Here is a 27,426-nt window from a genome sequence, read left to right as displayed (position 1 = left end):
TCTGCTGAGATTATCGATGGTATCATAAATAGAGTTTCAAAAAAATGGAGTACTTATTAATAGGGACACGAGGCTAATAGGCCTACTACTAACAAGGCCATATACATGGCTGCAGTCGCGTGCGCAAATTTGAGTTGGTGTTTACAGACCGACCAACCAAACGACCGACATAGTGGTGAGCTTTAGAGTCGCGTTAGAGTGAAATTTCTAAAAACAGAGCCATTATGGCTCTGTCTAAAAATGATAAATAGCGCCCTCTGGAGTTAAACTGGCGGCAGATATGATTTTAAAAATTCAGTGTTTTGTCGGCGGCGGTGAATCGCATCGATCCATGTAGAACGTCAAATGTTTTGATGAACAGTTGGTTTATTAGGCTGCAAAAGTGATATTTTAAACGTAAGATAGTTTTTTTATATATTGAATGATTAGGCTGTATCACTATTGGCCCTTATGTATAACTATAAGCCGCCTATCCTAGCTAGGCCCCTGCCTGTCTGTGTGTGTAGAGACTGTACTGTGTTGGAATGTGCTAGTGCTGTAGTAGTAGGCCTAGCCTAGTAGTAGTAGTAGTAGCCCTCTTATCTCGACATATGGCTAGACTACTAGCCTAGGCCTAAAGTAAACCAGTTAAACTAGTTTAAACTAGGCTAACCCTATTTTCTAATAATTAATTAAATTTAAACTTTTTACTACTAATACTATTATATTAATTATTAATATTAGGCTAGGCCTAGTTTTAATTTGTTTTTTGTTGTTAAAGTTTACACTCTTTTTTCATTTCACTTTCAGAAAATGACCAATTCGAATACATCATTGTCAGCATTACAACAACGCATGTCAGCGTTGAAAGCAACCAGTACATCAACAACTAAATCAACTAACTTAACTGCTGAATTTACACATTGTAAGACGGATCAATGTTTATTTAATATAGTGGCTTGGTTGTTGACATGCTAATTTAACAATTCCAGGGTTCTTTGTTCGAACCGTGTCCCAGTTCCATGATTTTTCTGAGGGCCTTAATTACCTTAGCCTCATGCATTTGCTGTTGGATGGTTTTCAGAAGTGAAATACAGTAGATTTCTATAAACAATATTGTGGAAGGCCTTACAATGAAAAATGTGCAATTGTATGTATGTAGCCTTCTGTACCTCCAGCTCAACTGATTAATAATGTAAAATTATATATGCTTATCATTTTTCTCAACAGTTAATAATGATAAATCATGGCTACTTAAGATTGCTGAAGATGGAAACCAACCGGAGGACTGGTTAGAATATCTCAAAGTAATTGAGAAACGAGAAAACAGCAATGCATCAACTTTGAATGTAATCTACAATAAAGCAATAAGGGATATTCCAGTTTATAAACACAAGAAAAATGACAACTATGCAACGATACTCATCAATTCTGCCCGATTGAGAGCGTGAGTTTTCAAGTTTATCGATTAAAATATTTTTTTCTAAATAAAGAATTTTGTAAATGGACTTTTGCAGCTAATAGAATATTCAATTGCTTGTACACATAACTTAGAATATACATTTCTTTAATTTTTAGACTACAAGATGTAGATGAAGCAAGAACATTGTTTAAATTCTCCAGGGCTAATATTAGGTTTCTTGCAAGGATCCATGTTGCGGCTGCCCAGCTGGAACTTGATATTGGTATGTTTTGTGAATTCTGTGTTAAGCTCTGTCTACACTTATCTGACTGACAAAAAATAATGTGATGTGCCCATGGACATGATGATGTCATATCACTACCATATTTAAGTATATCGCTACCATATTTGGGTACATCACATTTTTTTTGTCACATACATACTGTAGACAGAGCTTTAAATATTGACTAACAATTATAAATGCTGTTTCATTTAATTCTGTGATTTATATTTTACAGAATACTTTTTAAACAGAACTTTTTGAAGTTAACAATAGAATATCATGATAGCAACAATCCAAATGTACTAAATATATAGCTCTCGTTTTTAGAGACTTAAGTTTAGTGATTTACTAACTTAGTTGCTTACAAATCATATTTATTTATTTCAATTTATAATGACATTATTTTCATATAAACAGATAAAAAAAAAGATAACAAAGAGAGTGTAAAATCATAAAATACTAAGGATTGTACTTGAAATGTAAGGTTTACGATAACTTCATATACACAGGTGATACATTAAAATGTAGAAGTGTTCTACGCAAGGGCATTGACGTCGGAGCTGCTCCAATTGAGTTATTGAAGACCGCACTAGCTCGTCTAAAAGCTGGTGAGAAGATTCTCAACCCACAATGCAATGGGCTTAACATAGCAGACGTGGCAGGTCATCAAATTAGGTATTCGTCACATGACCACAGTGAGGATAGCACAAACACAGCAAGCTATTTAGAAGTTGATCCTGCTGTCAGTCTCAAGAAAAGGTAACTAGTCAACTTCAATGGATCAGAAATGTTCAATTTGGAAAGCACTAAAGTGGAAGAATTCTGTTGCGTATTAAAAATTCACAAAGCAAACCATTCATAATATGCAGAAGTAAACCATTGTGTAGTATGCTACATATCAAAACAGATAAACAAATAATAAAATTAACTCTTGCCACTACTAGACCTGACAGTGTAAATAAAGAGAACCTCATGTGATGTACATACTTTTAAATAAACTCCCTTTACACGTGAGAAGAGTGATATTTTTTACTAAACCATACTTATATTGTTTGAAGGTTTACATGGCGAAATCAAATGTTGGTATAAAGTTTGCGGTACATCAAGTGTATTAGTTCTGAAAAGAAATGTTGAGTTTCTCAACGTTTCGATCAATATGCTTTGATCGTCCGTTCTCACTCCTGAGGACGTTCAAAGCATATTGGTCGATACTTGATAATTATTTCTCTTGACTTAGGCAGCGAAATCCAAGTGGTATAACTGAAGATACAGATTCAATGTTGAAACAAATGCCTGATACCCAGCATGCATCAGCTAGCAATACTCTGGCAACCACACACAAAATAAGGTATTTGAAGCTTAACAGCATATTTATTTCAACTTGTTTTACAAGAGCAGCTATAACAGCTGTACTACAGCTTTGTATAAATTCCTTGGTATAAAAAAATCAATTTAAAGAATTTTCTAACCCAAGTTAATTTCTTTGTATAATTTTTATAATCTATTCAGGAAATTGGAAACTTCAACGACGTCATTGTTGGCGCTGCAACAACGCATTTCAGCGTTAAAAGCAAATAGTACATCAAGTACATCGACAAAGAACTTAACTGCCGAACTTAAAGATTGTAAGTCAACTTTTATTTTACAATAAAACAGCTGTACTGAATGAATTATTATGAATTTGCCAGAAACTCCTGTATAGCTGTGTACAGCTTAATGTTTTAAGCTTTGTCTACACAATCAAAGTTTATGTGTCTGTGATGTGCCCATATATGGACATGATGACGACATATCACTACACGACTACAGGGCACATCACACTTTTCTGGCAAACTAGTTTGATATTGTAGACAAAGCTTTAGGCTGTGGACAGGTTAACCGCTCAACCACAACCAGCACTGTTTTTTAGGCTGTCCAGGCTCTGTGTCCGCCCCCAAGTAGTAGATATGTAATATTTCATAATTCATTTACACTAATGATTGCAAAAATAAACATTCATTTTTTTGCCCTTCAAGGTTCTACTGACAAAGATTGGCTCAATAGGATTGCTGAAGATGGAAACAAACCAGAGGACTGGTTAAAATATCTCAAAGTAATTGAGAAACGAGAAAACAGCAATGCATCAACTTTGAATATAATCTACAATAAAGCAATAAGGGATATTCCAGTTTATAAACACAAGAAAAATGACAACTATGCAACAATACTTATTAATTCTGCCAGACTAAATGCGTAAGTTATACTTTTTATAAATAATTATAATTTTATAAAATACTATACTATAAGGACACTTGACTAGAGAAAGACCAAGGAGGTTTAATTTGTATTAAAACAACTGACAGCCTAATGTAAATGAGTACCTGGTTGAAAAATACTAGGGTGGAAAGGGGAACATGGAAAGGAACGGGATACCTTAACACAAAATACCAAGTCTAAAATTGTCTACACTATCAAACTAGATTGAAAAAAAAGTGTAATGTGCCCAAATATGGTGTGTGATATGATGTCGTCATGTCCATATATGGGCATATAGTGTAGCTTTAGTGACATGAGCTCCTAACCGCTCATTTGTCCTACGTTCAGAATAAATGTATGGGACTCACCTTTACCTTTATACTAAATGGTACTTTTGACTGCCTGGCTGTTGTTGCCCGTAATGAATTGATGAATATCTGCTGATACTAAAGTACTTAATAATTATTACTGAAATCAACTCCAGCTAGATATGTATGCAGGATACCAGTAAGTGAATTTGTTTAATTACAGGACGCAAGATGTGGATGAAGCAAGAAGATTGTTTAAATTTGCGAGAGCTAATGTTAGGTTTATCTCAAGAATACACATTGCAGCCGCACAGCTAGAACTTGATACCGGTTGGTCTTCATATGTTATCATTTGTCGTCTTCATTACATGCCAACATTTTTTTTTTTTTTTTTTTACGTTGCTACATTACAAAAAAAAGACAATAAAAAAATGATTTTTAAAAAAGGAATAGTTAAAGATGTGTTGTCCCCCAAAATATGAAAAATGAAAATTAATAAAGTCATACTTTAAATAGGCCATTTTGCAGTTTTAATAAAGTTCATTTCTGTAAAAAAAACAAAAAATAATAATTATTTCACTTATAAAATTTCAAAGAAAAGGTTTGTTAACCAAAAACCATTTTCTGACAGACAATTTTTAAAGTATTTTTTGCTTTGAATTATATTTTTTTTCAGTCAGGTAAATATTTTTTTTTTTCGATCCAGTTTTTGGTCAAAGGGAACTATTTTATGTGACATTAAAATGGTATGTTAAACAAAAATGTGGAGAAAGAAATTTTTTTATGACAATATATCTTTAAGTTTTAAAAAATATTATTATTTGACAGGTGATACAATAAAATGCAGGAGAATTTTGTGCAAAGCAATTGAGGTCGGAGCAACTCCAATTGAATACTTAAAGACCGCACAAGCAAGGTTAGAAGATGGCGAGAAGATTCTAAACCCACAATGCAATGGGATTATTTTAGCCGATGCAGCAACCAATCAACAGACCGTATCATCAAGCCATAGCATGTAAGATAGTTGTTTTAAAATGTATTATTTTTTAGATCTAATTTCAGGTCACAAACTACATTTAATGTACAAATAAATACTATATGGTCTTATTTTTGTTTCGTCTGCTCACAAAATAGAATTTGAACCCGGGACACTTGTATCGGAAGCCAAGCACCTTAACCACCAAACCATAACTTATTTTGAATGGTGCCAATTCGACCCGCTGTAATTTTGTATTTTTTAGAGCTAAAACCATGAAATGTTAAATTCACTCTGGAAATGAAAAAAAATAATTGTGCTTCAATCATAACATTAATTTTTATCTGTTAAATGACTGAGACCATTTTGGCCTAGCAAGCTACGACACATATTTTGTTTGAATTTCATTACCGTTTTAAAATTATTTTTTTTGTTTTAGGCAGATGAATTCCAGCGACAATAAAACAGAAGAAACAGACACGATGATGTGGCTGAAGAGACAAAAACATCTGTCACAGAGCGCTTCAAAACAGTCATGTGTCACTCCGCTAACAAAACCACCTGTAGTAACAAGTACAAGTACGGCTGGAAAACACAAAATGAGGTAGAATTATCACTAGTTTATTTAATTTTATTTCATAAAGCATCCACAGCGTGCAACTCGTCAATTACGGGTTTTATTTATATATATATATATTTATCATGCTTATAAACTAAGTCTCAGTACATTTATTTTATTTATTTATTTCAACAATATTTTACGAGGGAAGCTAATAATTAGGGACCCTCACAAAAATACAACAATAATAATAACAATTAAAATTAAAATAAATAGAATTTATAAAGATAATCAAAATAGTATAATGCACAAAATGATTACAATCAAACGGGAAATCAATTAAAATCAAAGAATTAAATTATTTACATTATTTGTTTATATGTTTATAGTTCAAGTTACATCTTGTATTTAAATTCACACACATCTTCTTTATGCATTAACTAGGTCATTAGGTGCTCCGATGCGAGTCAAAAGAGATGTGTTACCAAACGTACAAGAAGATGTTCAAGACGATGACAAACCCCTGCTACACGGGATTGCGCCTCTAAGTGATCGTCACTCATCTCGCTCAGATTCAAGCGATAACACAGATTCATCGCTCCAGAGCACACTACCGTCTCTCACATTCAGTTTGCTGGGAAGGTCAAATCAGGATAATGGTGCAGATCGACATGATAAGAAGAGGGCATCATGCAAGCTATTTTTAAGTCCAAATAAAAGGTACTTAGTAAATTTAATATAATTTTTGTCATAAAGCTAAACTAGTGTGACAAAAAGTGTGATGTGCCCAAATATGGTAATGACATTTCCAAATATGGTAGTGATATGACATCATCATGTACATATATGGGCACATCACATTTTTTTTGTCACATAAAGTTTGATAGTGAAGACAGAGCTTTAAGATTTAGAATTAATTAATTAAAAATTTTTTTCTTAAATCAGTATTGGTATTTGTTAAATTGTAAAATACAATCTTTTATTATTTAATCTGTTTTTATCTAAAATAAATAAGTTTCATGGAATAACTAACATTTAATTTCAGCCAAGCACCATCAGAGATGCAAATAGATTCGCAAAAAGTGTCTGCACCATCAAGCCTAATGTCATCTAAGCAGCATCCAACATGTAAAGCCTCAACAGCTGTTTTGCCACCCTCATCAAGCACCCCTCATCCATCACATGGCCCTGTGTTTACCCCTCTCCCTATTAATACCACCCCACCAGACATTCCAGCTTCTGTAATGGCCACTGCCAGCAGCAAGCCTGTTGTTTCTCCTCCTTCAGCAATAAAACCTGCAGTAATTTCACCTCCTGTACTAAAATCTTCTCCCGTTGTAACCCCTCCTGTAACTGTGAAAGCTATAGTTCAACCCCCTCCTGTTGTCCATTCTGCACCAGTGGTAAACTTCCAACAACCACCAATGCAAGTAAGTGAAATATGTTTGTGTTTTATTTATAAAATTTGTTTTGATTATAAAATATGTGTTATATTTTATTTATAGAATATGTTTTATTTATAAAATATGTTTTATTTATTAAATATGTTTTATTTATTAAATATGTTTTATTTTCTAAATGTTTTGATGTTTTATTTTTAAATATGTTTATGTTACTTACATAAAGGAAAGAGTTTAAGCAACAATTTTGATTTGCTTTTATAGAACACAAGTAAGAATGTTATCTACGTTAACAACAAGTTGTACACAATTTTAAAGCTTGTAGGCAAGGGAGGATCATCAAAGGTGGGTTGTACAGATTAATTTAGCTTTCTTTGACTTGTACAGTGGCGTAACAGCTATAAGCGCTCACTGGCTAAACCCAGCGCTTATGAGAGCCTCTGAGTAGGGCTCAGAGGGAAAAATTGTATTAAAATATGTGAAAAAAAGTGAAAAATGCCCAAGTACTCTAGCTTTGGAGGGCCATTTAAATGTCCTGAAACCAGGGGCCTCTGCGTTACACTACTGGTCTTTTATTATTAAGATAAATCACATTTTTTAAAAAGCTCAGTCCTATTTTAAAGTGGTTACGGTAATGTATCCTCAATATATGATATTGTTAATTTGTAAATAAAAATGTCTTTAAACTTCTGTTGAATTAATTTATTTGTCCTCAATGTGTGATACCTATCTATTTGTGACAGTGACCTTTATTATTTATTTTTTTTTCTTCAGGTGTACCAAGTGTACAGTCCAGACTTAAAGAACGTGCTAGCGATTAAACGAGTCGACCTAGAGTTAGCCGATGACCTCACAAAACAAGGATACATCAATGAGATTACGTTGCTTACACAACTTCAGAAGAAAACAGAAAAGATTATTAAACTCTATGATTTGTAAGTAATTCAATCATCATTATCTATTAAGCTCTGTTTACACTATCAAACTTTATTTGACAAACACATGTGATGTGCCCATATATGGACACGATGATGTCATATCACTACCATATTTGGGAACATTACACTTTTTTGTCAAAATAGTTTGATAATGTAGACTGAGCCTAATAGTTGTGCCTTTAAAGCAAAGTTCTGAATTTGGTGTAATATGCCAATATACAGACAAATGATTGAATTAATAAATATGTATAAAGATCATTAAACAAAGGATTTATATACAGTATCTTAAAGACATTTAAAAAAAAAAAGAAGATGTTTATGTAATGAACTTTTGTTTATACAGTGAGTTAACAGACTCGTTCATTGTAATGGTGATGGAATGTGGTAGCATAGATTTATCCACATTCTTACGACGTAACAAGAACATTAGCGAGGACAAGATACGATTTTATTGGCGTGAGATGCTTGAAGCCGTCAACGTCATACATCAAGAAGGTTTGTCGTCCTTTTCTGTATATCCATGCTTTCATTTTTCTTTTATATACTTGAATTTTACAATACTCATCTAAATTTTTGTTAATTGTGTTTCATTATATATTTAATGACAGTGACCATTTCTACTAAACGCTGTCTACACTATCAAAATTAATATGACAAAAAAATGTAATCTGCCCATATATGGGCATGATGATGTCATTGCACTACCATATTATTGGGGTATATCACTACCATATTTTGGCACATCACACTTTTTTTGTCAAACTAGTTTGATAGTGTAGACAGAGCTTTAAACCATAAACCATCATAAGCTCTCTCTTTAATAAAGAAAAATCTGGTAATTGTAATGTAATGTGAACACAACTAAAGGAACCCAATACACTCTGTGGGAAAGAATGGAGGACTGCAGAAGACCTATGCTAATTTGTCCAGATTCTCATACGGTAGTAATATTTACAATTGTTCCTACAGGGATTGTACACAGTGACCTGAAGCCAGCCAACTTCCTATTTGTAGAAGCTACGTTAAAACTGATTGACTTTGGCATTGCAAATGCAATTCAGGTGGACCAGACTAGTGTGTTAAGAGATCAACAGATTGGCACCCTAAATTACATGTCCCCTGAGGCAATCCAGGACACCTCTCCCCCTCCTCCAATCGACTCATCTGGCCGCCGAAAACCAAGGCTTAAGGTAACTACTTCACTTCCTAAGCATAAAAAAAAACTTGGTTTGTAACATGGCCCCAAGTTTACCATTCCTGTAATTGGTGAGTTTACGTGCTTTAACCAGCTGTTGGTAAAATAAACTTATTATTTTGCTCAATTTTTGTGTATGCTTTTCATGCTCCTACTGTAATAATACATAATACACTTGCTAAATCAGTACATTTTGTTTAAACAAAAACTGAAAAAATTTGACTGGCACTATAGAGTGGCGGTTAATATGTTTGCATACCAATTGCAAGGTCCTGGGTTCAAATCCTGTCACAGTACCAGGATATTTCTCACTGCCCAAAATAATGTCACTCATAGGAGTCTTAGTTTTAAGCTCTGTCTACACTATCAAACTAGTTTGACATAAAAAGTGTGATGTGTCCAAATATGGTAGTGATATGCCCAAATATGGTAGTGATATGACATCATGTCCATATATGGGTCCATCACATTTTTTTGGTCACATAAAGTTTGATAGTGTAGGCTTTAGACAGCATGTGATTCCCATCCTGTAATTGACAAATTTGTTTTTTCAGATAAATTGTCGGAGTGATGTATGGTCGTTAGGTTGTATACTTTACTACATGGTGTATGGCAAAACACCATTCCAACACATCACCAATGGATTGATGAAGTTACAGGCTATTATTGACCCTCATCAAGAAATACACTTTCCAGCCATTAGTAATAAAGATCTTCACGATGTATTGCAGGTAAACCACACTCATATTTGTTGCTAAATTGGCAAATCTTTGCATCCTTACATTTTTTGTTGACCCTAACCCCAATTCAGAAACCTTTCAAATTGTTTTAATTCAGTTATTATTTCTGTGACATGTTTTACTTTTGCATTATATGACCTAAATCATAGCATAAAACTTATCAACTGTTTATTTGTGATTAGAAATGTTTGATTCGTAACCCAAAACACCGTCCATCCATTGATACACTGTTGGAGCATCCATTCCTGGTGAAAAAGACTCCAGGTAAGATATTATGTCGATCTTTACAATAATAAAACAATTAAAATTTGACAGCTGTTGCTTGTGTGTCAATCCTTGAGTAGATTATGATAATAGAGAGGTTTCGCAACCTTACGAATACGAAAACGGATACGTCATACTTTGTGAAACTTTAGAGCTGATCCCCTTTTCATATTTCATGATCTATTTTGCACATTTTGCATTTGAATCAGGAATGATTCATGATTATAATATAATTATAGATTTATTGAAAGTAATTTACTAAAGTAATTTACTAAAATGCCAAGTCAATTTTGATAAATAGCAGTTTGTAAGGCCATCACTCGCTTTGATGTTACGCTAGGCCTAGGCAGCCAAGCACCAAGCAACACGTACCACCTGCGCTTCACTCAAATTTACCGCAGTCATATTTTGGACGCGCCTCAATATTTTTTTGCCATGTGAAACAGATTTTTTATGGCTTACGAATACGTGTGCGTGACGTATCCGTTTTCGTTATCGTATTCGTAAGATTGCGAAACCTCTCTAATAGTTCTGCTAAATAGCTGATATTTAAGTTAATGACATTATACAGTCGCATAATACATTACTTTATTTTACTCAACATCATTGCCAGAATGTAATAATGTTTTTAAAAGTACAACTTATATTTAATGTGTGCTTCTTGGTGTAGATGAAGAATGTAGAAGTTTATCTGACTCTGGAACCTGTCAACTATCATCCAATCAACTGCAAGCGTTGATCAGTCAGCTGTCGTCAGTACGAGTTCATTCTCCTAGAAGTATGAGTGCAATATCAAATGCCAAGGTATCGTTTAATCACTTCTAATTACCATTTAGTCAAAATATACTTGTTTTTCATGACACACCCTGTCCAACCACACACTGCCCACCTCACCCTGTCCAACCACACCCTGCCCAACGACATCCCAATGTGAAAAAAAAATTTCTGTCTCCATAGGTGTTGATTGAACAACTTCAGAAAGGAAATGGTCTGGCTGAAGTATCAACCGAGGTCGATCAAAGAGTAAGTAAACATTAAAATAGAATTGATAAGAATTGTGTGCTTCACAAAAAGTTTTTATTAATATCTCCAATAAAATTGTAATAATAGTTCATTCTTATATAAGCAGGCTGTACATAATTAAAATATAAGTAAAGAGAAAATGCCAAAATTAAAAAGCTATTACCCCGTATAAATTTACACACACATTTTCTCAGAGTAGGTTAGATTTGAGCATTCACCCAATCTGGCATGGCGCTCTAGCTATTTACACACACATTTTCTCAGAGTAGGTTAGATTTGAGCATTCACCCAATCTGCCATGGCTCTATAGCTTAATACATGCATTTCTAGTATCTACATCTAAAATGTTTTCTGCGATTTTGTTAGATTTTAGGTAGTGATCCTCCTGCTACGCCAGTCTTGGAGATGGCGCCCCCATTATCTCAACCGCCAACGAAGCAAGCAAGGTCTGCTAGTAGGCAGCCTCTACAATCAGTGAATATGGTTGATGTTTATAAGACACAAGGGGACATGAAACAAGGAATGGCAAGCAGCAAACACAGAAACGAATCCAATGATAAGGTATAATGGTGGTTTCACCCTACACAACCCTTCTACCAACCCCTCCACCAGCCTTATACTAACCCTTTCACAACCCTTCTACCAACCCCTCCACCAGCCTTATACTAACCCTTCCACAACCCTTCTACCAACCCCTCCACCAGCCTTATACTAACCCTTTCACACCCCTTCTACCAACCCCTCCACCAGCCTTATACTAACCCTTCCACACCCCTTCTACCAACCCCTCCACCAGCCTTATACTAACCCTTCCACAACCCTTCTACCAACCCCTCCACCAGCCTTATACTAACCCTTCCACACCCCTTCTACCAACCCCTCCACCAGCCTTATACTAACCCTTCCACACCCCTTCTACCAACCCCTCCACCAGCCTTATACTAACCCTTCCACAACCCTTCTACCAACCCCTCCACCAGCCTTATACTAACCCTTCCACACCCCTTCTACCAACCCCTCCACCAGCCTTATACTAACCCTTCCACACCCCTTCTACCAACCCCTCCACCAGCCTTATACTAACCCTTCCACACCCCTTCTACCAACCCCTCCACCAGCCTTATACTAACCCTTCCACACCCCTTCTACCAACCCCTCCACCAGCCTTATACTAACCCTTCCACAACCCTTCTACCAACCCCTCCACTAGCCTTATACTAACCCTTCCACACCCCTTCTACCAACCCCTCCACCAGCCTTATACTAACCCTTCCACAACCCTTCTACCAACCCCTCCACCAGCCTTATACTAACCCTTCCACACCCCTTCTACCTATCCGTCAAAAATTGTAAAATCAAAAACATTATTTTATTTTCATTTCTGTGTGTTTTGTGTTTAGCATTATTCAATTATTATTATGATACAGTAGCATTTTCTGTTTATAATATTTAAAACTTAACTAACCAACATATTAAAATAAATTTATATTAGAGACTTTACATTTGATCAATTATATCCTTGAAGCAAAGTGTTAGATAGATAGAAGCATAGAATAACATTTTTTGCAGTTACTGTTCATTAATCAAGTTATTTGGACTCCAGTACAATTTTAATTTTAGTTTCAGAATTATGTTTGTCCAAAAACAAATTAATTCAGGAATTCATTCCATTTCATAAGATACTGTAAATCTTTTTCTGTGTTTTATTGAGATCAAATACTATTTACTGTAATGAGTTATTGGGACTTATTTTCTGCTGTCTCTCTGTTCTCATTTCTTGCATTTTGTAACCTCTTGTTTTTAATAATAGTGTCAGAGCTAACATATGTATTTTCAACCTCTTCTGCTATATTATCATCAGTTAAATAATACATCTCATTTTCTACAACTGTGTTACTCGCAATAATTGTGTCAATGTTTCGTTGAAAGTGCACAACTGGTACAGGTGTGTTGTGATGTTTCCTCTTTTGTTGTTCATAACAACACACACAAGTAAAACTATTAGTATAATGTTACTTGTTACCAGTATTATGGTTATTTTATTGGCCTTTTGTGGAGTTGTCTTTGTAGGAATATCATTGGAGGTTTTGTCATTTTTTATTGTGAATGTTATCTCTTCAGATCTGTTCTGAACATCAGTACTCACCAGACACTTCACAGTGTAGTTACCAGCTGGTAAATTACTAAAGCATCTTTTATCAGTTTCATTGTAATATTGATTCTTGAATTTCTCTCCATTCAAACTCCATTTATAAATTGTTTTGTTACCAGATCCACCTTCTGCATAGCACTTAAAGTAATTCTGGTTCACATCAACTTTACATGTTTCATACAACCTTTGAACCTCTACCTTTAATTGAGGGTGAACCATCAATATCAATGTGTAGCATCTGGTGTAATAATTATTTAAAATACAGTAGAAAAATACCCCTTCTCCAGAATGAAAACCTTTTAAAGTCTGATTAATTGTAACAGTGTCAGTATCTGTACGATGAATCTGTGTAATGTTGTGCTTTCCTTGGATCCAACCAATTGTCACTTCATATTTGATGTTGTCATATTTCCGGATGTCACATGACATGTTTACTTCTTCTCCTTCGATGATGCCATTCATATTATCACAATAAAGTTTTACAATGTTTGGTTGAGGGCTAATATTCCAGTTTATACCTGATGAAACTATCAAATATTGTAAATTATAATCATCTTGACATGTGTATATTCCTTCTTGGAAAAAAGAAATGTAAAGTGGACATTTAACTATGACATCCTTTCCAGACAAACTAATCGTGTACAGGTTACCCGATGGTTTAATTTCTACACTTGACTTGAGGTATGCTCCATATTTGAACTCCCTTTCGAATTGTACCAACTCTTTTGAAGCTCCACGTCTGAATATCAACAAGCAGTTCACCATTACAAACATGATATTAGGGAATTTCAAAGTCATCTTAAACAACTTCTCTATGTATTGATGCAGAAATTCCAGGTCCTGTTGTAGCTTAAGACTGAAGTGGTGTTTACATTTCATGTGTTACTGTTAGTGTGAATAAAATACAGAAAGTCACAGTTTATAATATTGAAACAAGGAAGAAGAATATACTTTATGTTTTAGTTTTACTAATCAAAACTAATTTTGTGGATATTTTTATACAGAACCTTTTGTTTTGATTGAAAACAGATTTTATTTATGTTTTCACCGATATTGAAAGCAATTTTGTGTAAAATTGAAACGTGGCAGGCTATTGGTGCTTGACATTTAACAAGATCGCCTAAAATTTATAATTTAAATCTACGATACTTAGTATTGTATATTCAGGAATAGCCGCTCCATAGTCTCTTTGCTTTTCTTCCTTATATCTTAATTAACTCAAAAACTGTTTATACTAACAAATATTACTGTTAATTTATTAGTATGTAAAATGCTAAATTTAGCCAGGCAAAGTGTTCAGATAAAATCATAGAGAGAGTAAAAACTGTACTCAGAATGTTCTGCAGTAGTTATTCAGAACAATTTACTTACTTACTTGGGTTTATTTAGGTGTAGAGGCTGAAAGCGGTGGTATTTGTTTGCCCCTCATTACTTCTCGCGTGCATTTGATGTAAGGGTCGTACTTCATTGGGTGGTTAGCTATTTCTCCAATACTAATTTAAATTGGTTTATTGTGTTGGCTTCCACAACATGTCCGGGTAAAGAATTCCAGTTATTAATGGCTCTGAATAAAAATGGATTTTGCCTGTTCCTAGTTCTGCATTGTTGATTTTTTTATTTTTAAAATATGACCTCTGGTTCTTGTTTTTAATTTTAATTTGGTAGAATTATTTTGTCCAAATACACCAGGAATTCATTCTTGTTAACTCTAATTTCACACGATATTTCATTTCCAGTTTTATTGCTCTTTTTCACTTCAGTTGAGAATATAAAATGTATCTCAAACGTAACAGGAAGTTGTTGACATTAAAATAGTGTATCATAATGTATGAGAGAACAAACGTTTGCTTTATAGAGTTCAAGTTATTGAGACTCTAGTACAAAATATTTTAGTGTTTTTCGGTATTATTTATGCCTGTTCTATATTATTATCATAAATTGAATGGTATATCTCATTTTCTGCAATAATTTCCAAATCATCATTTTGTAACCTCTTGTTTTCCATCACAGTGTCTGAGCTAACATAGTCAGTCTGTTCTGCTGTCTCTCTGTTCTCATTTCTTGCATTTTGTAACCTTTTGTTTTCAATCACAGTGTCACAGCTAACATAGTCAGTCTGTTCTGCTGTCTCTCTGTTCTCATTTCTTGCATTTTGTAACCTCTTGTTTTCCATCACAGTGTCACAGCTAACATAGTCAGTCTGTTCTGCTGTCTCTCTGTTCTCTTTTCTTGCATTTTGTAACCTCTTCTTTTCAATCACAGTGTCACAGCTAACATAGTCAGTCTGTTCTGCTGTCTCTCTGTTCTCTTTTCTTGCATTTTGTAACCTCTTCTTTTCAATCACAGTGTCACAGCTAACATAGTCAGTCTGTTCTGCTGTCTCTCTGTTCTCTTTTCTTGCATTTTGTAACCTCTTGTTTTCCATCACAGTGTCACAGCTAACATAGTCAGTCTGTTCTGCTGTCTCTCTGTTCTCTTTTCTTGCATTTTGTAACCTCTTCTTTTCAATCACAGTGTCACAGCTAACATAGTCAGACTGTTCTGGTGTCTCTCTGTTCTCATTTCTTGCATTTTGTAACCTCTTGTTTTCAATCACAGTGTCACAGCTAACATAGTCAGTCTGTTCTGCTGTCTCTCTGTTCTCATTTCTTGCATTTTGTAACCTCTTGTTTTCAATCACAGTGTCACAGCTAACATAGTCAGTCTGTTCTGCTGTCTCTCTGTTCTCATTTCCTGCATTTTGTAACCTCTTGTTTTCAATCACAGTGTCACAGCTAACATAGTCAGTCTGTTCTGCTGTCTCTCTGTTCTCATTTCTTGCATTTTGTAACCTCTTGTTTTCAATCACAGGGTCACAGCTAACATAGTCAGTCTGTTCTGCTGTCTCTCTGTTCTCATTTCTTGCATTTTGTAACCTTTTGTTTTCAATCACAGTGTCACAGCTCTCATGTGAATTTTCAGCTTGTTCTGTTATGTTATCATCAACTGAACAGTAAATCTCATTTTCTGTCATCAGTTGTAAAACCTCAGAAGTGTCACCAACACTAATTGTGTCGCCAACACTAATTGTGTCATTATTACTTTGATAGTGCACAACAGGTACAGGTGTGTTGTGATGTTTCTTCTGGTTTTTATAACAACTCACAACAAACACAAGCAAAACTATCAGTATAGTACTTGTTACCAGTATAATGATTATTGTGTTGGCCTTCTTAGTTGCCTTTGTGGCTGTTGGCATGTCATCTTTGGAGGTCATGTCTGTTAGCATGTCAACTCTGATTATGAATCCTATCTCGTCAGATCTGTTCTGAACATCAGTACTCACCAGACACTTCACAGTGTAGTTACCAGCTGATAAATTACTAAAGCATCTTTCATCAGTTTCATTGTAATACTGATACTGATATTCCTCTCCTCTCAAATTCCAATGATAAATTATCTTGTCACCAGATCCACCTTCAGCATAGCATTTGAAGCAATTCTGGTTCACATCAACTTCAGGTGTTTCATACAACCTTTGAACCTCTACCTTTAATTGAGGGTGAACCATCAATATCAATGTGTAGCACCCGGTGTAATGATTAATATTTGAAAAACAGAACAAAAATATGCCTTCTCCATAATGAAATCCTTTTAATGTCTGATAAATTCCAACGTCAGTATCTAGATGATGAGTCTGTGTAATGTTGTGCTTTCCTTGGATCCAACCAATTGTCACTTCATATTGGATGTTGTCATCTTTTTTGATAAAATCACATTGAATGTGTACTTCCTCTCCTTCAATGATGTCTTTCATATCTTCACAATAAAGTTTCACATGCTTTGGTTGATGCCTGGTCTCGTTTATACCTGATGAAGGTCGCAAATATTGTAAATTATGATCATCATGACATGTGTATATTTGTTGGTCAACAAAAGAAATGTAAAGTGGACATTTAACTTGAACATACTTTCCAGACAAGTTAATGGTGTCCCATCTACTTGATGGTTTAATATTCACATTGTGCTTGAGGTATATTGAGTAATAAAATACTCTGTCAAATTTTACCAACTTTTTGGAAGATCCAGGTTTGAATATCAACAAATAGGTCACCAATACAATCGTGATATTCAGAAATGTCAAAACCATCTTTAAAAACTTTAGTGTTGATGCAGTTTGTGGAAAACCAAGTCCTGTAGACAAAGACTGACATCAGGACTGCTGAGGTGTTAATATTTCTTCTATATTACAAGGAAGAATATACTAATATAATAATAGTTTTTATAATCAAAACTAATTTTGTAATTTCTAAAGTTTTTATTTCGGTTTTCACTGATAACAAAAGAAAGATAAAGAAAGAAATTTCAATACACAATACAGTTAGTTAAACATGTGACATCATTATTATATTGTTTCATCTAAGTTACTAATAATTGTTTTATTAATTTGGACATTAACTGTAAAGTAACATGTTTTATAAAAATGTTTCATAATACTGTACTTTAGACTTAGCTAGTGCACTGTGTATATGGCAGTTTAGATATGCATAGCCTGTTAACTATTTAGTATAAATGTTCAAGTTTTTAATATAGTAAAAAATACTGATGAGAGCAGGATGACTAAAACCCTAGTGCTTTTTGCAAGCCTCCAAATGTATGGTTTTGCATTGTACACAGCGTCTGAAGTAGGTAAGTAGAGAAAGCTGAAAGATTTCCACCTTCTCCAAAACTGACTTTAAGTTATCTAAGCGTAAAAACTCCAAAAGGACCAATCCTGCACCTTACTCCACAACACCTAAGTCTAATCAACAACCAATCATCAAATTGATCACAAAGCGTTGTATTGCTGTAACAATGCTAATTAAGAAGTGCTTCACTATAAATGATATGCAAGTAAGTAGGTCTAAACATACCATTGCAATGTTCTTATTCATTTCTTCATCATTACAATGCAATAATATAATATCAATTTATATTGTTTTGTTCTCACTACTTGCTTTGTTATAAACCAATTGTTTCCAAACCACAGTGTATCATTTAGGCATTTCCAACATGTTCTGGTGACTCATTAATTGCACAGTAAAGTCCTTCATTGACGTTGGTCTGTAGAAAGAATTCTCACTGGCCATTGAGTCCCTGTTTCTTTGATAGTATATAGCAGGTTGTGTTTTGTTGTTATGTTTTTACATTTGTCACAACATACCACACACACAAGTATAAATATTACCCAGTGCCAGAAACAATTAAAATAATGATGATAAAAAAATACCACATCTTTAAAAACGTCTCTATAACCAGTTTGTAAAAAGCCAACTTCTAAATTCTTGATGTTATCATCATCAGCAGAGACAGAATTAGTGTTTTTGATTTCTTTTTATTTGTGTGAAAGTCTAGGTTTATATGATGCCAACATGAAATACAGTGTTAAATTGTGTTTTGGTTTTCGCTGCGCCAATAAGGTTGATGGTTATATGCTACAGATCACACATAGACTGATGTAATGCGAATAATGTATTTTAATAACTGTCAATATATTGAGTTAACTCAATACAAACAACATGGAAATCACAGCCACAACGAACAAACAACGCCAGTCCATGAGGGCGCACTGGTGCTGAGTAATCTCACAACTATTTATCTAAAATTCAATTTGAAATATTGAGCCTGTAAGTCTTAACACCATTATACTTGTATAAATGTTTGTAGTATGATGGTAAGGAGTTATAAAGTCCTCCTAAAAAAGTCTCTATATGTTGATAATTTTTGGCCAAAGATTAAAGAGTTACTCATTTATTTTCTTCAATTAAATTGTTTTAATTGTGCTTATTTTTTATACAGAAAGCTTCGGTTTGTACTATGACAACAAGGAAGAATATATATATATATTTCTAGTTTGGTTTTCGCTAATAATAACAAAACTTTGGTAAAAAGTTCACACGCATGAAACAATAACAACATACATACTGAATTTATTGTTGATTTTTTTGTACAGTATATTTACACTAATTAAGTTTAATATGATCAATACTGTTTCTGAATTTTTTGAATGGGTGGAATATTACATACACTATTATGGTAATCATCTAAACTAGAAAACTACCTCTTTCTCCAAGTCCCCTAATTCATTTCAATGGCAATGTATTATTCGGGTTAAAAAAATACAAAATACGATGTATTATATATTCTAGTAAAAAAATATATACATACATGTTTGTAAGACAATATAAATTGTAGTAAAAACCCACCCAACAGTTTATGTTGGAAAATCTTTTGCATACATATTTCTATGTGTTTTCTAATATCTGTACTAATTGCCAATAATTATAATAAAATTGTTTAGTTGTATTATATTACTACTGTATTACTAATAAGGAAGTAGCTCAAATATTATAGGCTTTCGCATTCCAATTTGTCAAAACCACTATGTTTTAGTGTATTAATACAACTGTATAATAATATTTTTGCGTTTTACGTCTTAATACCCTTTTCACATCCTGCATAAATTGTTATATACGCATACTATGTTTTAGTATATTAAGGAAGTATATTAATATTTTAGGCTTACATCTTAGGTGATCTGATAAATGTTGTAGATTCAAATAGTTTAAAAATAACAAGTACCGTATTCAAATATTTTAGTACAGTAGAAATTTGCAGGCTTTTTTTTACATTTAAATACTAAACAATAATTTTAGTAAAATGAATTTTGTAGTGCACCATGAGATTCCTAAAAAGGTTAAGAATTCTCTGCCTCCTCGTCATCATCACTCCAGAAGTTGCTAACAACTGAAGTGTTGAGACATTCTCAATCTTTTTTCTGAAGAGTCCCATGTTGTATCATAAACCTTACTCTACTATTGTACATGTACAGTATACACACGCTGGGGCAGTAATAATGATGGCGGCAAATAATGACAATAACGACAACAATAATAACATTCTTTTATGTGATGTTATTGTTAGTACAAAGTGTTTGAGAGTCTGAAGATCAAACTGCAGTTTCAATATGTTCTACTGTATCATTAATTGCATCATAAATCGTTTCAGCCATGTTGGTATGTTCATCAGAATACTCACTTCCAGATGGGTCTCTGTCTCTTTGATAGTACACAACAGGTTGTGGTATGCTGGTATATTTCTTCTTAATATAATAACACAACACCATACATACAAGTGCAATCACCATTGTACTTGTTACCAGTGTTATAATCAGTTTATTAGATGTTGTCATTCTGTCTGACATGGCTTCATTAATGATTTTTTTATATGTTGTCATTGCTACTAGCCTGGCATCTTCAATTGTGAATGTTATCTCATCAGATCTGTTCTGAACATCAGTACTCACCAGACACTTAACAGTGTAGTTACCAGCTGGTAAATTTCCAAAGCATCTTTCATCAGTTTCATAGAACCGATACTGCAATTCCACTCCATTCAAACTCCAATTTAAAATTATCTTACCAGGTCCACCTTGTGCATAACACTTGAAGCAATTATTGTTCACATCAACTTCAGAATTTTCATATACACCTTTGACCTCTACCATTAATTGGGGATAAACTGTCATAAACAATTCATAGCAATTAATGCTATTCTCAAATGAAATACAGTACCAAAACACCCCGTCTCCAGAATAAAAACCTTTAAAAGTCAGATTAATTGTAATGTCAGTATCTATACGATGAGTCTGTGTAATGTTGTGATTTCCTTGAACCCAAATAGTTGTTACTTCATGTTGGTCATAGTCAGACTCTTTGATCAAATCACATGAAATGTGTACTTCCTCTCCTTCAACGATGTCCCTTAATCCGTCACAATAGAGTTTTACAAGATCTGGTCGAGATGTGGTATATTTCACACCCGGCCGTGTATAAATAGTTTTTTGAATATTATCATCAAAGTGACATGCGTATAGTCCTTGATTAGAACCAAACGAAATGAAAAGTGGACATTTAACTGTTACATATTTTCCTAATCGCTCAACATTCTGTCGTTTTATTACTGGTATGATTGTAATGTTTACCTTACTTGTTGATGAGTAGTGAAACTTAGCACTAATTATTACTAAACTTCTTGAAGCTCCTCCATGTCTGAATATCAACAAGCAGTTCACTACCAAAATGAATTTTAGGGTCATCTTTAAAAAACCTCTGTGTATTGATGCAGTTTGGTTAAATCCAATTATCTAAATTGCTAATTTGCTCAAAGACTGAAGTGCTGTTTGCATTTAGTGTGTTTTAATAATATAAGGAAGCATAGGTTTAACAAGGAAGAATATTGTTGAATATTGTTGTATACGGAAATATTGGATAATAATTTATGCCAAAAGGAAGTCTAGATTTTGTGTAAGCTAACTATAAAAAGCATTGTAAAATAATTCTGTGCACAGTTAATTTTCCTGAAACCCCATACAGTTTAACGAGATAATCATTATCTGTGATTTACTAACTTTTGTTTTCTTACTTTTTAGTGTTAAGTGTCGGCTGTAACCAGTGTCAATGTCCAGTACTAAATTAAATTTTTTTTTTTTTTTTATTTTTTTACAGGAAAATTTTGCCATGAGAGAAAGTATGGTAAACCAATGACAGATACTGATATAGGTAAATTAATTCATTTTCAACAGTAATATTTTAATGCACTACTACAATTGCAAAGAAATATATGAAATACAGTAATATTATGACATGTACAAGATGAATTAAAAACTTGTTTGCACTTGGAGTTCATTGAAAAAATAACCCTTCAATCATGGAGGTATAAAATTTAATTATTCTAATTTTATACCTCCATGTTTTAATTTAAGCTTCATGAGCTTTTGTTCTGCACTATACAAATGCTATGTTATGCTATATGCTATATGTTCTACACATGAATACCTACCGTATTGTTTCCTAATAAACGCCCGCTCTGAGATTGTTTCCATATTGTAATGAGTGCTCAAATAGAATTGCATGTGTATCCAGTCCATATAGGAGCGTTAGATTGGTAATAAAAGAAAATATATTTATTTCACCCACTAGCGATGAACTTATTGCTGTTCAAATAACTACTGTAGCAAACGGAATATGGCCTAGATATAGCTTGCACATTAAATTGTTTTTCAACAAATAACAAACTTTTTAACTGTTTTAAAGCAGCCTGTTCAGGTAATTTTGGGTGTTGAAATTTACCTCCAATAAACGCCCCCCCCCCCTTTTTATTTATTAGAAACAATACGGTATATCTGTTTTAATTTCATACGCATCGAACAGCGAGTAACTCACCAATTTACAGAATGCGTGGATAAATTATTTTATGATTTATCATTTGACATTGGCTTTTAAAACTTTAATATAATACTATTGTAAGATAAACATTTATACAACTTAATGTGTTTTTTTTTGTTCAGATTTTTAAACAGATGGTTGTTATTCACTATACAGTATAGATCAAGACACTAGTATCAATATAGTTTTTGAAATATTGTCAATTAGTTTTAACCAATGTGTATTTTTAGATAAATGCAAGCAGAACAATTACGTATTGCCTACTCCACTGCCACCCTCACTATACTATGCCAAATAGGCCTACTGTACTTCCTTCATATTATCCTATTACACAGTGCACAGACAGCGTATAGTGGACCAGTATAATACCAGTAATGTTTAATACTAGTTTACATTATGTTTTATATCTTTAATAACTAAACTATATATTATACATTATCAATAAACTAGTAGATATAGTGTGCTTCTTGTTATAAGAACAGGTCATTCTAAGCAATGCTGTTTACAGATTTAAAGTTATTGTTTTATAATTAAGTTGAAATACTGTATTCAGTAAGGTAGCTATCATCAATGTGACATCTAGTTCCTTCTTTTAATCAATCAAGACAGAATAATAAAAACAATTTAACACTGTGTATTCATCTATGTAATTCTTTTGTGTGTCAAAACCAACCAACCAAATCAAAATGGTGGGCTTTAAAATTATCTATTGATTATGAGATAATCAAATGTGTATTTATCAAACTTATAACATCAGTCAAGTTTAAACTTAAACTATGATAAATTTATATAAATGCATGATTTTTAATCTCTTTCTCTTTATTATCGAGCACATAGAGACATCGTTTATATGCGCTATAATATAAATCTGACTATATTATTATTTATTAATAAAAACATATTATTTTTACTGTATTTTGTAATACTTATAGAGATAGTGGTGCATATAAATTGTAAAATTCAGTAAATGGTAGTGTGCACAAAATACAACTCAAAATCGTACAAATTCAATGAAATACACCGTAGAATACATTTACTTACAAAATCTATAAACACATTTCGTTTTTAGTCTTTTAAAAAACAAAGCATGATTTTACCTAACTTTGCGTTTTCGTCCCCGGTTTTCGAAGTGATACTGAAGTGATTAAGGATAAAAACGTTATTTACTCGACTACGGTAATCTAAATAGATTTTATTGTGAATCCTTTATCGTGAGCTTGTTTTAAGTATACTTTATAGTCCCTAAAAAAATATTATACAAATTTGTTTTCGGTATTTAGATTGTTTTATTTTGTTTTCGGTTCGTTTTCGGTTGTTTATGGTTGTTTTCGGTTGTTTTTGCTTATTTTCGGTTGTTTTCGATAATTAGACTGACCGGCTCGAACTTCGAACTACGACTAAAGTCCGGTTTAAGAATACGGGCGTATGTTTGAGGAAAACGAAGAAATATATCATGTTGACGTATAGCAAATATTATTGTTATAATATAGCAAAAGGAAACAGATGATAACACTTCAGTTTTATATTGTTTTGATTTGTCCTGCTATTTTTGTAAAATCTTCACCCATACTTCAGTAAACACAATTGCTCATTGTAAAGATTCTCGCCCGTATTCTTAAACCGGACTTTAGTCGTAGTTCGAAGTTCGACTTGAAAAAGTCGTATAGTTCGAGCTATTACTTCAAATTCGATTCAAAAACGAAGTAGTCGAAGTTTGCAGTTCGACTTAATGAAGTCGAGTTGCACACGTCTGGGTAACAAAGGCTAAATATTGGTCAATGACAAGAGAGTATTTGAGGAGCAGACGAAATTTTGCGCATTGATATCACTTTCCATTTTCTTACAACACTTTTTAGGGTACGCATCAGGACTATATACATGAAAAATAATTGTAATCGTTAATTATTAGAACAAGATCAGTATTAATTTAACAGTGAAGTACTTTTGATTAACAACAAACAACTATATTTAGGAACCATGGCGGTACGGTAACTTTTATATTTTCTAGGCCCCCAACAAAGTATGATCGCGACGAACTACGCACTTCATAGCGTGTTCAATGGTTGAAATAAACATTTATTTCTTTCATATTTATATTTAAGTAAAACATTATAATTACTGATATTTTATATATATATTTTTTTTAGAGTTATAATAAAGTAAATCATAATGTATGAAAAAGGTGATTCAGTTGAAAATGAAAGAGGCAAAAAAACCCAAGAAAGTTATCTATCAATTGGAAAAAAAAAATCCAACTGAAAACTTGTATATAATTGGGAAGCCATGTAAGATTATATACTTATATATAAATGTAAACATTCCATCGCGTTGTGAATTTCCGCATCTGCCATTGTCGCTATTATATGGCGTGACGTAGTTCAAGATGATTTTCATTATTATAACTTATACCAATGTATATTTAATTAAGCTAATATAAAAATAGATATTTCATTCTTCAATATCTGGCCAATATAACAACTCAATGACTGTTACGTTTTTCATAAACATCGTTTAAAAACCATTTAGTCGACCATTTAGCCTGCCCCCTCCAGGACTAAAAAAATCGATCAAAATCCGTCTCGATTTAGTCGAGGTTGGCCTGAATTAGTCGGCGATTTAGTTGAAGTTCGGTTTATGAATTAAAATGACGTCATTTTTAAAGTTTTAGCTCAAACTACGACTAAAGTCCGGTTTGAGAATACGGGCGTAATTGTGTCATTATTACTTTGATAGTGCACAAAAGGTACAAGTGTGTTCTGCTGTTTCCTCTTTTGTTGTTCATAATAACACACAACAAACACAAGGAAAACTATCAGTATGATGTTACTTGTTACTAATATTATGATTATTTTATTAGCTGTCATGATTTCTGTTGGCACGGAACATTTGATATCTTGAGATGTTGTCAGTCTGTCTGTTTGTATGGCGTCACTAATAATTTCTTGAGATGTTGTCATTGCTAGCATAGCATCTTCAATTGTAAATGTTATCTCATCAGATCTGTTCTGAATATCAGTACTCACCAGACACGTAACAGTGTAGTCACCAGCTGGTAAATTACCAAAGCATCTTTCATCAGTTTCATTATAATACTGATACTGGAAGCCCTCTCCTATCAAACTCCAATTGTAAATTCCCTTGTCACCAGATCCACCTTCTGCATAGCACTTGAAGCAATTCTGGTTCACATCAATATCATGTGTTTCATACAACCTGGTAACATCTACCTTTAATTGTTTTATGTTTTATTTTATGTTTTATTCAATTTTCAGGCACAACAATACATGACAATACAGCGGTGCAGCACCCTGAGGATTGCCATGAGTGCAAAGCACTATCGAGATGGCTCTCCTTATACTGCACTAGAACATATAAGACAAACATATACACAAGATGCTCTACATAAACAAAGTCTTTGGGAGTGGAGTTGTAAATTTTCATGAGAAAAAAACCCTGACATATGACAGGACTTGAACCCAGGACCCTTAGATTGGTAGCCACCAAGCCACAGCTCCACTCCTAAATTGAGGATGAACCAGCAATACCAATGTGTAGCACTTAATACTCACATATGTTCTTTGGTTTAGATTTGAAAAACAGTAGAAAAATATTCCTTCTCTGGAATGAAATCCTTTTAAAGTCTGATTAATGGTTGTAGTGTTGTCAGTATCTAGATGATGAAATTGTGTAATGTTGTGTTATCCTTGGATCCAACCAATTGTTGTGTCATATTGGAAGTTGTCATTTTTCCTATTCAAGTCACATGAAATGTATACATTCTGTCCTTCAACAATGTCTTTCATATTTGTCACAGTAAAATTGTACATACTGTGGTGGACGTTTTCTCTGTGCAACATCTGATGAAGGAACCCAATATTGTAAACTATAATCATCTTGACATGTGTATATTCCATTTAGTTTGACCAAAAGAAATTAAAAGTTGGCATTTCAAAGTTACATCTTTTCCCGGTAAATCGAGCATTTCCTGTTTTTCATTTAATGATTTAATTGTCACAGGTTGTAGGTCTGTGTTTGATTGGTAATAAAAACCTCGTTTAAATTGTACCAACTGTCTTGAAGCTCCATGTCTGAATATCAACAAGCAGATCACCAACAAGTTAATGAATTTCAAAGTCATCTTTAAAAACCTCTCTGAATTGTTTTTTGTGAAAATCAAATCTTTTCCTGATGTGGCCAGGGATAAAGTGAAGTTTGTATTTGTGTAGGTTTATAATATAGTAACATAAAAAATAATATTTAGTATTTGAGTTTTGGTTTTTGTTGCTACTTTAATATCCAAACTAATTTTGTGAAGAATAATATTTACATGAGCTAACATAGTTATTCTGTCTCTCTGTTCTCATTTCTTGCATTTTGTAACCTTTTGTTTTCAATCACAGTGTCAAAGGTGACATAGGAGTGCTATATTTATTCTTCTGTATGATCATCAATTGAACAGTAAATCTCATTATTTTCACCGGAAACATTTAAAGTGTCACCAACACTATTTGTGTCATTATTACTTTGATAGTGCACAGCTGGTACAGGTGTGTTGTGATGTTTTCTCTTTTGTTGTTCATACCAACACACAACAAACATGAGTAAAACTATCAATATCAGTATGATGTTACTTGATACCAGTATTATGATTATTTTATTAGCTGTCATGGTTTCTGCTTCAATTGTGAATTCTATCTCATCAGATCTGTTCTGAAAATCGGTACTCA

The 27,426-nt window shown here is 33.3% G+C and overlaps 1 protein-coding gene and 1 long non-coding RNA gene across 2 annotated transcripts in view; both read left to right on the top strand.

Moving 5' to 3' along the window:
• Positions 1–27,426, top strand: part of LOC140055362 (uncharacterized) — a 119,458-nt gene that overhangs the window by 44,058 nt on the left and 47,974 nt on the right. The gene's annotated exons all lie outside the window — the stretch shown is intronic.
• LOC140054791 (dual specificity protein kinase TTK-like) lies at positions 1,120–23,322 on the top strand. Its single transcript, XM_072099883.1, has 22 exons — positions 1,120–1,129; positions 1,210–1,426; positions 1,558–1,664; positions 2,174–2,423; positions 2,902–3,012; positions 3,174–3,289; positions 3,680–3,896; positions 4,431–4,537; positions 5,036–5,222; positions 5,623–5,787; positions 6,187–6,462; positions 6,788–7,172; positions 7,407–7,487; positions 7,917–8,077; positions 8,424–8,575; positions 9,050–9,270; positions 9,830–10,006; positions 10,198–10,279; positions 10,950–11,083; positions 11,237–11,302; positions 11,669–11,863; positions 21,980–23,322. The coding sequence occupies exons 1-22, from the start codon at positions 1,120–1,122 to the stop codon at positions 22,016–22,018; spliced, it is 3,456 nt and encodes a 1,151-aa protein (XP_071955984.1). The 3' UTR covers positions 22,019–23,322.

Source organism: Antedon mediterranea, chromosome 7 (assembly GCF_964355755.1).
Source record: "Antedon mediterranea chromosome 7, ecAntMedi1.1, whole genome shotgun sequence".
Taxonomy (NCBI): domain Eukaryota; kingdom Metazoa; phylum Echinodermata; class Crinoidea; order Comatulida; family Antedonidae; genus Antedon; species Antedon mediterranea.
Note: the sequence above shows the minus strand (reverse complement) of the source record. Positions and strands in the feature narration are given on the sequence as shown.

Coding starts and splice junctions, on each gene's coding strand:
- LOC140054791 (XM_072099883.1), top strand. Junction 2,424..2,901: donor GCTGTCAGTCTCAAGAAAAG/GTAACTAGTCAA, acceptor CTCTTGACTTAG/GCAGCGAAATCCAAGTGGTA. Junction 3,897..4,430: donor AATTCTGCCAGACTAAATGC/GTAAGTTATACT, acceptor GTTTAATTACAG/GACGCAAGATGTGGATGAAG.